Raw genomic sequence first — 15113 nt, 5'->3', positions numbered from 1 at the left:
CCTCAAACCTCAGTAAGAAACAATAAAATAATTTCAGTTCATTGCATGTAAAGCCACCTCCTCTGGTTTCAGCCAAGGCCGTCCAGCTGAGTGCCATTTCTTACATGCCCTTGGTGGAAGAAGGGAGAAGCAACAGGGTTTAAAGCCCTTCGGAATAAATCTTATTTAAACATTATTCCAAAGTCTTAGTTTGATTGGGGGAAAAATAACTCCAGAGAACCACCAGAGTCACTTGGTCGATATTTTTAGTCTGGAGTGAGTTGGATCCAAAGCATCTGGCTCCTTGTCCTTCCTTTCTTCTTTCACAGGCTGAGCAAAATTGCCCTGAAAAAACACAGAGTCATTGGAAATTCAGTCAGGGCATCTGCCTGTACCGTAATAGAAGATCTGGACCAGAATTAAGCTCGAGTGATTAGGATCTGGCTCTTTTTATTACACTTAAGAGACTGACCAAAATCTCCCCATAGATGTTCTCAGGGAACTTGGTCCTCAAAAGCTGTGAACAAGCCCTGTTTATGTCCATGGAGTAGATAAGAACTCTGAAGCCATGGTCTCGGTGACTCTGCTGGAATAGTCTAAAGCCCCAAGCTGCTTACCTGGAGGCTCAATCCCCAGGGACCCACCACAGTTTTTTGCTCAGTTATGCTTAGTGCCCTAGTTGTGATGGGCATTGTTTGTTTTGGGTATCAGTCTGGCTGTCAGCACCCAAATAGACTGTTTTCTTCTTGAAGCTGGAAGGCTAATATGGAATACAATGGAGGATGCAACTGAATGCACACAAGTTGTATCAGTGAATAGAGTGGCACCCAGTTACCTTAGAAAGAAGGTTTTCTTGGCAAGGAGGTAGAAGAGGTCCCTGATGATGAATTCATCAATAAAAAGAATTTTCATACATATACACAGACATCCCCACATATGTGTATATGTGATATTACAACATTACATTGTCTCATTAGATGCTTATCACCATCTGGAATTGGAGAAGACTTTGAATTGATCCCATTTTGGAACTCAGAGAGAATTTAGAAGTCCATGATTTGCCTAAACTCACCTAGACGATAAGAAGATCCAAGAACTGTTTTCAGCTTTCCCATGCCTCTGCTTTTGTTTGATGTACAACTGTATGAGTTGAGGGGCTGGTACCCGGGTCATAGCATTTAGTAGACCTCTCTTTGAGGATGCCATTGCTATGATGTTGCACCTTTTACCCGATTGATAGCTCATACATAGCATTATAATACTGAACATTTATGAGTGAGGCTTAGAAATCTAGTGTGTTTGCAGTGTCTAAAGTGGCTGGCTACCTCCTCGACTGAGGGTACTGTGAGGAGGTACAGTTTCAGATAACTTGGATAAGATGTTTAAAGCTTGTATAGTATGGTGTTTGTAACTGAGTTAAGACATAGTAGCAACCACCTTCTCATTTAGTTAATAATACAATATGTGCACAGTGATACTTTAAGAATTATTCTAAGTTCCCAAGAACTATGAAGTGATTTATTTCAGGACCTTATGCTTGTATTGAAGATGGATGAGCATATCAAACCACCAGTAAGTTAGGGCAGCCAAACAGTGGCAGGGGTGAGGTCCAGGCAACATAGCCAGTGGAGAGATCGATCGTGCACATTGAAATAATTTTGGAGGACTTTTTAGGTTTTGCTGTGGATTTGAAATGTAGAGAATGATGGCAGCTTTCTCGGTGGTTGGTTAAGAATAAACAAAAATGGTGGGCCCAGAGACCCAGACACGCCCATTTTAAAGACCAAGACTTCCTGTAAGACCTTACAAGACCCATCCTACTGGGTAGACATGAGTTTATTGTAAGAATAAAATATTGATATCAAAACATTGATCTGGGGTAGGGGAAATGATTAAGATGATAAAGTATTTGCCATGCAACTATGAAAACCAGAGTTTTGACCCTCCCCACCCCAGCATCTACATAAAAACTGGGTGAATTTGACTGCTTATAACTCCAGCTCTTGGGAAGCAGAGGGACATGATTCTGAGGCCAAGCTCACCAGCTACACCAGCTGAATCATCAAGTGCCAGGTTGAGTGAGAGATCCTGCTCCAGAAAATAGAGTGGAGAGTGACTGAGGAAGATTGTTAACCTCTGGCTTCCAGATGTGCATGCACTTTCACATGTGTGTGCCAGAACACATGCAAGTGCACACATAAACACACACACACACAGACAGAGAGAGAGAGAGAGAGAGGAGAGAGAGAGAGAGAGAGAGAGAGAGAGAGAGAGAGAGGAGAGAGAGAGAGAGAGAGAGAGAGAGAGAGAGAGAGAGAGAATCCAAAACTGATTGGGAGGACTGTGATTGGTACTAAATGCTTGAATGAATGGTTGATTCATCAATGAAAGAGGTACCATTAAAGCCTTTGATCAGGAGACACACTGAAAGGATACCAGCTTACCTTGTGATCATAAAGAATAAGGGGTAAGGACTACTGCTGATAAAGAGACAAGACATAACATGAGCACAGTGGCACATGTGCACTGAGCAGGGGACACACATGGAGGCCTGGATGGACTTGAGGTTCAGCACCTGAGAAATTCATGGGCTCTGTCCCATACCAGCACCTTCAGACTTTCTCTTAAACACTTGCTCCTTTGATCGGACAGTGTCACAGTTTTTGCTCTAGCCCTGAAGGAATGTGCCATCTATCACTTTTATTGCTCCCTCAAAATTGACTTGGATGAACTTTTCAAGTGTCTCCGACGCTAAGCCATTTGAGCCTCTTTTGGACATATTGAGCCGTTTGGTATCATTTTTTAAAAGTCTCACACACTTCGTCCTCTATCCCAATAGATTGTAAGTCCTCTCAGTGACATTCCTGTCAGGTGGCTTTGACACTTTGTCACTGGAGGTGGCTCATGATTGCTGTGGGCATATGGATGTCAAAGCTGACCCTGTATTTCACTTAATCTGTGACACAGAAGCAATATTGTCCTGGGGAAAGGCTCCTGCTGTTAACAAAATGAGGTTTAGCAAGACATAGCTGGAGAGGCTGTGCCAGGTGTCCTGGAGTTCACCCAAGGTGAATGCTTCACAAGAGGGCTTGCAGGGGGCAGCATGTAGAACTCCTATCTATGGTTTATTATAACACACAGACACAAAGCAAGGTCAGCAAAACAGAAACACAGGGTAAGCCTGGAAGTAACCAGCTACCGCCAGGTTCAGCTCCAAGTCCTGTAAACTGTGCTAAGTTCTTTCAGTAGTGAGCTGCAAAACACATATAAATATTATTTATCTGTCTCATTAAGACTCCTCGCCCAGGAATTTCACTGAGTCTTGTTTGCCTAAGTATCTTTTGCATAACACAGAACAGAATGCTAGACTCCCAGAAGGAAAGCAGGGGTTCAGCATGAGCAGTATTAGGCCAGGAGCCATTCAGATTGTTCTGGGAACTGAACAAAGTATCCCAAAGGGTAAGATGCCAGAGGCTAAGCCTGTGCCAATTTTGCAAGCACCTTTCCTAAGGATACAAGTCTCTCTAAGGGTGGTTAACTCTTCCCTGAAGAGGGAACAAAGATATTCTGACTATCGTTGATTGTTAAGAAGTTACTACAAAGCCAAAAGAGTCTTGTCATAATTCCAAATTAAGAAGCCATGTTTCCAGTTTCTCCCTTTCTACCGTTTATCACCTCTGTAGGAGGGGAGGGGAAAGAAGGTCAATATGGAAGAAGAGGAAAGGAAGGGGAACTACCACAATAACACTAAGGATGCTTGAGAAAGCCATAAGGAATCATTTTATATTTATCTAAATTTACATATAACACATATAAGTCTATGTATACATACAGTTTAAATGAAATTATGCCACTTAAGATGATAATGCTTCACCTAAGAGCCATAGAGAATCTAAAAAATTCCTCCTTAAGAGTTGTTGGTCGTGGGAGTCCAGAAGACTTCCTGAAACAATAGAGGCTGTTGCTATTGCCCTCAGCTGCTTCCCAGAAGTTGAAGGATAAGTCCCCATTGCTGAAGACACTGAGCACTTTGGATGCAAGACAAAGAGGTGTCGAGCTGGATCTGACCCCAAGCCCTCTCCCTGAGGATTAGTTTTTGCAGTACCCTAAGGTGCTACTGGGTCTGCCAAAGGAGCAGAACATCCAATGTTCTGGCAGCTGTGACACCGATGAACCAGAACAATGGTCAGCACAGCAAGATTGCCATAAAGGCACAATAGTGGCATGTCAATTGGACTTAAGGCCAATTGAACATGAGGGAAATCATGCCAGGTACTGGAAACCTAACCAATTACCTGAGTAACTGTTAGATAAGTAATCTCCTAGGAAAGCCTGCTATGGCCAATTTCCCAACCTAGGGGAATTCCTAACTGCAATCTGGACACTTATCCTTACATACACAGTCAAGTGTAGCTCTCATCTCCATCAAAGATAATTCTTTTTTCAATAGGTGAAGACCACTACAGAAAGTTATAACTAGTCACCCTGCAGAGAACGATTCACTGTTGGGTGCCCAGCCCCAGATGAAATATCTGCAACCCCCCCCCCCCCCATCCTTAAGGCTCAGGGAACATCTTGGAAGAGGGCTCAGGAAGATTGTAACAGCCAGAAGGCCAGGAAGTCTGCTGCAAGATTGAATCTTGTGTATTTGACAGGGAAACTTCACAGGAAGAGTGAAGTGGCTGAATCCAGGAGAAGACTCACTGAGCGTTACTGTGTACTTCCTTTGGAGGATTCCCTTTCCTGATGGGAGAGACAGTTTGCTTGTTGGTCTAAGGACATTCTTTGACAATTGCATTGTCTTTGTTACTGCTTGCTGGTTAAGAATGAAACGAAAAGCTGCTTATTTTGAGGACAAACATCCTGTAGGAAGGGTGACAGCCTTTGAACTTACTCTTCTAAGCTTGGGCGTCTCCCAGACCCTGGCATCTAGGCCCTGCCTTTGCTATTTAATTTCTCTTTTCCTGGGTTCTCAGAGCCTCAATGGTATGTAATCAGGTGAAACAATGCTTTTTATTTTAGTTTAAAATATGTAGTGTAATTTATAATATATACAGTTATGATATTTATGTATGTATACATATACTATATGTTCATACATATTTCTTAAGGGAATATCTCTTATTTTAGTGTGGCTAGCTTAGAGAAGTTTGTGGTGTGGGAGACACCACCGCCTCCTTTATCTCATGCTCCAGATGGCCCAGAAATAGAAAATGATTTCATGGCGGAAGGTGGAGAGGGAAGTTCTATGTGGTACTTGCAGTAATGGTTACTATAGCAATGGGTGACAATTCTGGCCTCTTTTACTTCGGTGAACCTCAGGAGGGCATGTATGGGCTGTAACGAAGGAGGTTTTAAATTCTCTGTCTCTTGTCCTACTGTCTCAGGGCTTCCAGCAAAAGTTCTCCTTCCACAGTAAAGAGATCGTGGCTATCAGCTGTTCTTGGTGCAAGCAGGCGGTAAGTGTGGGATGAAATATGCCCCGTGGGCTCACATATGACCATATCTGCCCATTCCAGCACTTGGGTTCCTGCCTGCGTGTGGAAAGATGATCACTGAACATTCAGTTTTTATCATATAACATCCTTAGAAGGAGAAATACTGAAAAATTATTGAACAAAAGCAAATATAAGTAGGGGGAAAACAGAAAAATTTTACTTCTTTCATTGAACTTGAAGCCCAGGATGAAAGACTGGAAACCCTCCCTGGTTCTCACCCTGGAGCTGGAATCTAGAGCTCCTTCCGCCTAGACCACCCACGTCTTCCCTGTCCACGAGACAGCTAAAGCCTCCTCATCATACCAAAGTACAACCCAGGGAGCCTTGAGTGGACTCTGCAACCCAGGGCCAGGCATCCTGGTTCTCCTGGTCCTGATGTGGGTGGCTTTGTTGTGGGTGTGTGAAGAGCGAGTGCCTTTCGCGTTGTCTTTTGGGTTTAGATGTTTCTGTAGCTCCCCATGCGCGCCCACTGGAATATGGCCCTTCCTTGTGTTTGACCGTGGACATTCATAAAGAACCCACACTAATTTCCCGTCGCCCATCTCATTCTCATCTACTCTTAAAAGCACTTGGCCCCACTGTGCAAAACATATGTGGCACTTGCTCATTTGCTTTCCTCTGTGGATGCTTTTTGCCTCACTCTAACCCAGCTGGCAAACTACGGCATCCAGGGCCAAATATGGCTGCCCCCTGTTTTTATACAATGGTTAATTGCAGCATAGCCATACCCAATTGTTTATGGGTTATCTGTAGCTCTGTTCATACCTCAGTGGTGAGTTGAGTGTTTCCCACACACCCATGCCTTTTCAGAAAGAATTTGTTAACCACCTCCCCCAGCCTTTCAGCCTATCTACTCTCTATCTTTCAAGATATTCTTGCTACATAGAATATGTAATCCCTTGTATTTGTAATCCTTCTGCCTCAGCCACCTGAATGCTTGGATTATATGATATGTGTGAACATATCAGCTTTCCATCTATTTTTTTTGGGTGACTGTGTAGATAAAAATATACCAGCCATTTATTGCAAAGGAAACTTGAAAAGAAGGTCTGTGTTGTGTTAGATTCAAGGTTCACAGGTCTACAAACAGCAGATTCAAAGCTAGCAAAGGGGCTGGAACAGATACAGTTTGAAACGATTGCAGTTGATATTTTGTGCGTTAAACTCTTTGCACTATAGCAAGTCTATAAGATTCAAACTAATAGTCTCACTAACGTAATTTCCCCAAGGCCTCCATTTGTCAAGAGCCTCCAGTGATTAGGTAGAGACCCACTGTTCTGGAAGGTTCGGTGTTTGTTGTGCCACCATCATCCCATGTTTTGTTTCCTTGGCATTTCCATGTTTTCCTACTTGTCACACATGTAACCTTTGTGCTTCTGTCTAAACACATGCTCACAGGTACCAGGCTATCCTATTATAGTGAAACTCTACATTCTAAGGTCAAGATCTCCTTCTGGGATTAAGATTGTCATGAAAAGTCCTAAGTTATTAAAACATTTAAAATGCCATATTCTATAATCTTTTAAAGATATGAAGAATGCCTATCTAAAATATATCTATGTACATCTAGAAAATCTTAACTAACATGACTACAAGCTTGACTATTATTGATTATCCATTAACAACCTATATACATTACATTTTTAAGTGAACTACACAATCACAATACCTTAATCAAGATCAGAAATACATATAACAAAATTGACCTTAAATTTAAATCACTAAAGCAAAATCTATATCAATGCAAATTATTCATATCTCTATCATATCCCCCTTTAAATGTAAAAGAACATTTATAAACAATATTTGGGAATATGGGCGCAGTTATTTCTCTCCAAACTGCTTCCTGCTGAATGGGGGCGTCTTTAATTAGGTCTTTCATGGTATAACCTGTGTTGACATCTTAATCCCTAATGCTTCCCATGCTGCTAGCCTTCCTGACCAGGAAAGAGCCTGCTGCTGGGCGAGCATCAAGGCAAGTCTGTTCTGATAGACTGATGGTCCTTGAGCCCAGATGAGATGTCTTGTTCAGGGTCCATTTATTGAAGCCTTAATCTGACTTTACAGTGAGCACCCGTATTCTTCTCATTAATCTGTCATCTAACCGATTCACTATAGAGACTTACTTTCCACTTAACCATTGCGGCAGAACTTTGGCCAATTTCACACATTTTTAATATCCCAGAAAGTGTGGAAATCGGTTTTGCAAGGTCTTATATGCAAAATATACCCACAAAAATTACAGTATTGATCTACTGTAATAGTACAAGTAATTTCTTCCAGGAAATTTGATGTCAGATAACTAAACAAATAACTGATCCCTCTTAATGTAGAAGGAAAACCTTGGGTGAGGGAGCTAGGCTTCCTGTGTCTTGGCTCCAGCATTTAAAGGCTATACATTCCTGAGTGCACCTGTTAGTATCCAACTTGGAGATGACTCAAGTGTAAGTTGAAAGAGTTGCTTAAACAGTGTTTGAGAAAGGCAATGGGCATGCATTGAGGTTTAATCTGAATTGCTAAAAAACAATCAATTTTGAAAGGTTCGAATGATATTTTTCTGGTGTGGCATTTCTCTGGTTTAGCTTGTTTGTGAATCACAAATGATGGGTGGCATGGGAAGTTATTAATTATTTAATCAGTATTTTATCCATGATTGATGTTAATTAACTACTGGACCACAGGAAATCTTGACAATATGCAGAAGTCAAAACAAAGTCTTTGTGATTGTGTGGAATAAAATTAGGGTAGCTGTGTTTGCCAGTTTTCCTCAGACAGTCCTAATTGATGTCTGTTTTTCCGACACTGTTATTATCAGTGCTTTCTTTTACTTATTATGTACACAGTGTTCTGTCTGCATGTATGCCTGCAGGCCAGAAGAAGGCCCAGATCTCACAATATTTGATTGTGAGCCACCATGTGGTCGCTGGAAATTGAACTCAGGACCTCTGGAAGAGTAGCCAGTGCTCTTAACCTCCAAGCCATCTCTCCAGCCCTTCTTTTACTCTTAAATAGCTCCAGTTCAGTTGAAATGTAAATTGTGTGTTTATTACAATAAGCGTAATTCAAGATCAAGCTAATTTGAATAAAAAAATCACTGTCATTAGGACCTAAGTCCTTTAATTATTGCTTAAGCTGATTTTGATGTTCATTAGAAATGAAATATCCCCCCACACGGCTATCAGAAGGTGACTGAAAATATGGTTAGACTGAGGTGGCAATGCCAGCCTCACAACCGAGTGGTGAGTTCAGCCCCTCACACTGGGGGGTTGTGTGTTATTATTACTAGTTCACGTTTCCTTCCTTCCTACAGCAAACAAGTTCCTCAGGCTTGCCGAGTGTAATAGGGCCTCTGTATTTTTAAGGGCTTTAGATAAGCCCAGAAGTGATCTCTTTGTGTTTTGCTACCGCTGAGGTTAATAGCTTCCTAGAAGAGACCACTTGCTTCCTTCTTGGCTCCCTAGGCTTGAAAGATTACTTGGGAGTATCTACATCTATTGTAGAAACAGTCAGGACGGTGGGCATTATCTTCCAACTGTCTTCATTTTCTCCTCTATATTATATAATAAAAACGGTTGTGTGTAATTAAGGTTAGTAGAGCCCTTCAAGGCTCAGCATCTTTATATAAATAATCCATTTAACAGTGAGAATGTCTTAGCAGGCTTCACATCCTGCTAGGTTCCCGTTTTCAACTGTTATGTCTGTGCTGAAGTGCCAGAGCGATTAGATGGTTGAATGCTGATGCGGTCATGTGTTCCTTCATATTTGTGTGTGTGTGTGTGTGTGTGTGTGCTCGTGTGTGTTTGTGAGTGTAACCATCCCTTCCTGCTGTGACTTACCTCTTACTCGGAATTACTCATTAGCCTGTTTTTCTCTTCAGTTTCACAATAAGGTGACCTGCTTCATGCTGCATCACATCGAGGAACCCTGCTCCCTGGGGGCCCACGCTGCTGTTATTGTCCCTCCCACCTGGATCATTAAGGTGAAGAAACCTCAGGTAACTGCAGGATCCTGGTGCTGCTGGCCTAGAGCAGAGAAAAATTAACCGCTGTGATTTGCTTTTATCCCTCAATAGTCTTCCGGCTCCTATAACCTCCACAGATTCATCCCTGTGGTCTGGTGCTTAGCTACTAAGTTCATCTCACTGGCCCATCACTTGACCTCATTGGGCTCTCTCATGGAACCAGACTCCCATCCTCACGAAAAGCCAGTTTCAGAGTAAGGGTGTGTCCTCCTCATCCACGTGTAAAAATGCTCTATGCAGGCAGGTCTCCTGAGTTCCATTGAGTCCCAGTAAAGGAATAGTGGGTTCTTACACACTCTCTTTCCCTCCAAGCATGAGAGGAGTCCACGGAGAGCAAGGTTGGCAGGTGTTATAGTTTGGTTAAGATTTCTACCACTCTACAGGGCAGACTGTGAGTCATAACCTCCATTACATACAGGGTCTGCTTAGAGAGCCACCGTGGTTTCTTCAGGTGAATTGAATCTGCTATTTTAGTGCCTAATCCCATCCTGTGCTCTTAGTGGCTTTCCTGTTTAAGCCAATCTCTTCTTATTCATCTGGGGGACTTTCCTGGGGATGGAGGGATTATCCTTGTAGGGATTTTCCTTCTGTTTAAAAGGTGGGTGGGATTTAGAGCGGTTGTCGAGAAAGCCAGTGGCAGGCAAGACTGTGTACCAAATTATATTGCTGGGCCTGTGAGCTGAGTTGGATCATACTAGGTCTGCTGAGGCATGTAGGAGGAAGCGTCTAAAATAGCAGGCCACTCTTGGTTAAGGATGATTATATGGCTGAATTCCCATTCCAGAGTCCACAGTAACCTTTTCACTATATTTGTGTTTCACTAGGAAGTACAATCTTTGTGGAGCTAGATCTCAGCATATTCATCTTCAGACATCCTAGAACATGGCCAATTAGATGCTTCCTTCATTGAGACTTTCTTCTTAACCTTTTGGAGTTTAAAGCCTGTGAGAGAGGAACATTAGGATGTGAATACGGATGTATGACTACACACACGTACAGACAGATAAAGTGGAAAGTCAGTTAGATGATGGATAGACAGACAGATGGTAGACCTTCCCGTAGTTGGACAGTCATCCTGCTCAGTTATTCCCCCCCCCCCATCTTTCTTCCCCAAGCCTCTTCTCAATGTCTCTGAGGGATTTTCCGATATCTTTTTGTCTCCATGATGTTAGCAACTTGCCTCTAAGGAGCTGCACTCTGCACTCTACGGATCTGTCAGTCATAATCTGATCACGAACTCAAGCTCGACTTTTAACCCCCGATTTTATAGCTGTGGAATTCAGCCTTCTTCTAACTGTAGTAACGGAACCGTGCTAACAGTACTATCCCTACCTGGCAGGGTTTTCTTTTCTGGTTGTTTTCCTACACACTTTGGCTGGGTCTATTTTCTACAACACCATTCTTGCCCTATCACTTCTTCTCTGTAAGGAAGCACACTGCTTCTGATAAAGTCTGCATGTGTCAAGAATCTGTCCACCATCAGGCCCAAGCCACATCCAGCTTTTTCTGCAAGTTGGACTTCCTCTCCCAGAACCTACAAATTACATTCTAGATACATTTATATCTCCCCTAGGGAGCATAAACTCATAGGATCGAGTTGGGACACTGTAGTCTTTGAAGGGAGGATTGTACTTAGTCTTGTAGTTTAATTCTCAGTGCATAATGAGTAATATACACATATTGTCCCTGTACAAAAGAAACTGCAGATTAAAAAAAATGGCTCCTTTCACTAACGTACAAAATTGTAGATACCTCTCCTAGCTTTTCCATCACAAAGCCATAGTTTCACTCCTGGTTTACATGCATAGAAATGCACCATTAGAATAGATAGAGAACCGTAGTGTGCCCAGGGCTGAGGGTCGTTATTGAGTGATGCCGTGCTACAAAGAATTCTTTAGAACTTGCTTAGTTAAAAAAAAATGGCTCTTGGGTAGAATTCTCTAGTAGTGCACATCGTCCTAAGTCATTTTAAGCTGTTCCCACTCAGCAGACTTTTCCTGGTTGGTTCATATCCTTACTGATAGCTGCTACATCGTTTCTAATGTCCTGTTTGCAAACAGTGCTCTGCCAACCTCTCTACTCCCCATGAGGTTTTCTTTTTCTTGCTAGCTTTCCTTCTTTACTGTCTTATTATGATGGGATGAGCTTTTATTGCTGGAGTACCATGAAATGGAATCACAAGCTTTTTTCAGTGACTAACGCAATCCCTCAGACTTGCTTAAACTGTTTCCTTGGGTAGATTATGAAGATCAACCAGCACACATGATTTGATGTTACTTGGAGCTCTTGAGACCTGCTCCTCAACTTTGGGGACGAGTTTTCTTTGTTTTTTTGCTGTTGTTAGAGCCACCTTTATTCCAGTGGGGCACCTGGAGCAGAAGGTGAGCATCTGTTAAGTAAACAAAGCTCTGGCGTCTTCCTTCTGTGACCTGTCAGAATGTTGTCTGGTGTTTGTGGGAGACACTCCCTTTGTATAATGAAGTGCTATATCACTTTTAGACCTTTTAATATAAGCAATTATTTTTGACCTTTTAACCTGGAAAAAAAATCCCTCAAGGGCATTAAGAGCTAAAGTTTCATTTACAGTTAAATGATTCATCCATAAGGCGGTCTTAACTGCTCAGGAAGGAGTCGTAACTCTGATAACAGTCTGGTTGATGGGTTCACTTCCTGGCAAGGTGAGATGGTTCTGATACAGGGTCCAAGAAGACAAATGGCCTTTATTTTCTCTAAATTCTTTCACCAGGATAGGTATAAAATGCCTAGAAGGCAACTACTGTTGAGATTAAAAGGCCACAAAAACCAGTTTGAGATGTGTTGATCTTGTAAGGGAATCACTTAAACCACTAAGTTAGCTGCCCTGGCTAGAACAGGCATGCTTTGTTTTAAAATGTCAGAGAAGTGTGAAACGTTTGACTCTTTAATCCTACAGTAAGTTTCGGATATTGCCTCTGCATTCTCGCAAAGCAGGCTACTTTGTTGAATTCCCCAGCAGTAACCCAGACAGGGAAAGCTTTGCTGCAAATTAGCACAAATAGGTATCTTAACTTGTCATGGCTGTGGTACATTCCAAATCTTCCTTCCTAGCCATCCGTTTCTCTCAAGATGCTGCTGCCTTGTAAGTGAAGAGTTGTTAGACATTTGTACTCAGGCAGAAGGGAGCCACAGGAACAGTGAGGTGTGCTGGGAAATTCCAGAGTTCTTGCTATTGCTGTTTGACCATTCTTGATACTGTAAGCATCCTCAGATCTCACACAGACACTTGTGGGTGCTGTAAGTCAATCACTACATTTGTTTGTAAAGAAAGCCTCAGATGCATTGGTCTCGGAAGCACTTGCTACATCTATGTTGAAAAACTGTTTTGTGTGTCTGCTTCTTACTAGACTTGAGTTGCTTGCTTTCCCTGTTTTCAGATTTCTTCCCTCATTTCTAGATCTGTGTTTCCTAAATGTGCTTGACCATCAGAATCACCCAAGATGCTCTAAACTTTATGAAAAGTTTAAGAAAGTTGTGTGAGATCTTTGCCTGTTGCAGTAGAACTGCATCTTGGAATTTAATTGTTGAGGCCCTTAGTGTGTTCCTGCGAGTGACTGGTATTTTCATTTATTTGGTCTAGGCAGGAAATGAGGTAACACACCAAAGCAGTGGGGGAGACAAGCCATCATATCCTAGGCACGATTGTGCAAACCAGAAGAGGCTTAGTGAATAGTGTTGGTCATATGACTGTGATTGGGGTGTGGTTGTGCACTAAAAATTTGTGCTGGGTAATGAGGCTAACAGATGTGAGCAGATGCATATCATGGAATGGATACAAAACTAACTGCTTTACATATACCATTTCTTGTTTAAACTTTCCAACTGTACTATGAGGTAGGTGTTGTCATTTCATACCGAAACTAAGAGTCTGTTGTTTCAAACCTTCGCCTGACTTGGTACATCTCATCACAGGGAGCTGGCAGAGGATTCGTAGCCAGTCCATCAGGCTCATGGTCCTCCTGGTGCTCTACTTTGCTGGGGTCTCCTTAATGCCAGGTTTCAGTTACGAAGCCACATTTTCAGCATCATGCATGATAGTATCACTCAGGAAGCGTTTCATCTTTGCTTTGGCTTCACTTCAAGGAGATTAGTGGGGTTGCACAGGATCTTGGCTGAACATCCTTTACAAACTGTCTGAGCAGTGATAGAAATTGATGCTGGTTGAGGAGGGCTTGGAGCATCATTTGATGACACCCAGTAGAAAAGCTTCTTCCACAGCCTCCACTTTTCCAGGCTCCAGCTTATTCCTTCTACATAAACTGAAATTGATTAAAATATGGCATCGGCCTTTAAAATGAAAAAGAGACAAGAATGTGATAAAAGGTGTCTTTAGCTGCGGAATTTAGAATCCACAAGATCTGTTTGCAAGGGAAGTGTAGTCAACAATGAATAGTGAGGAAAGCTCCAGAATCAGGAACACCCAGTTTCTTGAATCTCTTTTCTGGAGAGTCTCTGAGGTCCTGAAGACATTTTCCTTTGTTGGAAGAAGAAAACCTGGGGATACATAGTGGTTCTTCAAAAATTTCCTCAGCCTTGGTGATCATGGGCTTCCTTTCTCCTCCCTCCCTTCTCTCATCCCCTCCCTCCCTCCCTCTTTACTTCCTTCCTTTCTTCCTTCTTCCTCCTTCTCCTCCCTTCCTTTCTACCTTCCTCCCTTTCCTTCTTTTTTTCTCGCTTCTCTATCTAAGCAAATGTGAAATAAACACAAGCTCATTTGACTCCTATTGAATTTGATGCATTAATGTGTGTGTTGTAGACTAATGTTTAGTTTTGAATGCTCTAAGAAGAAAATACTTGCAGATTAGCTATTTAAATTTCTCCAAGCTAGTTGGAAAACTATTAACTGCTCAAATAATGTAAGTGTGTATTCTAATGTCAACTTCTAAGTTAAGAATTCTGCATTTCAGGCTCTCAACACTTGATCAAACATCTATTATATGGTCAGTACTCTCTTACCTTTGTGAAGATGCAGTCTAATTCATATTGAGTCCACTAGTTAAATCTGATTTATGTTTGGTCTTCAACCAGTAAGTGTGATTGTCCTGTAAGAGTTCCTCCTCCAAGTATTTGTAGAAAATGGTTAGCCAAAGTAATTGTGGATTGTGGCTCATAAAATCTTGAGAAAGAGAAAGTAAAATTAACGGTCACTGTATGTCAGCAACTTTGATTTGCTTCCATTAAAATGTTCAAGGCTACTTAGTGGAGAGAAGAAATTTAAATTAATGGATGTTGAGACGGAGAAAGAAAGAGTAATGCTCACTATTACACTATTATATCATGATAAGGTTTCTTCCCAGCATTTAAAATATTATGTATTAGTGTTGATAAGGCAGTTGGATTGTGAAGTTCTACTGGGATCAAGTCTTATTTTAATTATTTTATAACTATTACTAAAGCAGATCATAAAAAGTAAACAAAGAAGGAAAATGAAAAAAAGTGAAAAGAAAAAGAAAAGCATAAAAAAATGGCCTCCTTTTTTACATTTCCACATAGGTGATCTCCATACCAGGAGATGAACTTGAACTTGGTTGGGCGGGAGACGGACCTGGTTGGGCGGGAGACTGGAGCCCCTCAGAGAA

General features: G+C 41.8%; 1 protein-coding gene across 1 annotated transcript in view; it reads left to right on the top strand.

The window, feature by feature from the left end:
• Dgki (diacylglycerol kinase iota) overlaps positions 1–15113 on the top strand; it is a 301404-nt gene that overhangs the window by 64016 nt on the left and 222275 nt on the right. The window contains exons 6-7 of the mRNA XM_050148045.1: positions 5367–5438; positions 9355–9471. Of these exons, the coding sequence (XP_050004002.1) occupies positions 9379–9471 (93 nt within the window). The 5' untranslated portion in view covers positions 5367–5438; positions 9355–9378. The remainder of the gene's footprint in view (positions 1–5366; positions 5439–9354; positions 9472–15113) is intronic.

The sequence above is a fragment of the Alexandromys fortis genome, unplaced genomic scaffold (assembly GCF_014885135.2).
Source record: "Alexandromys fortis isolate MF-2015 unplaced genomic scaffold, M_Fortis_MF-2015_v1.1 scaffold_57, whole genome shotgun sequence".
NCBI classification, from domain to species: Eukaryota; Metazoa; Chordata; class Mammalia; order Rodentia; family Cricetidae; genus Alexandromys; species Alexandromys fortis.
Note: the sequence above shows the minus strand (reverse complement) of the source record. Positions and strands in the feature narration are given on the sequence as shown.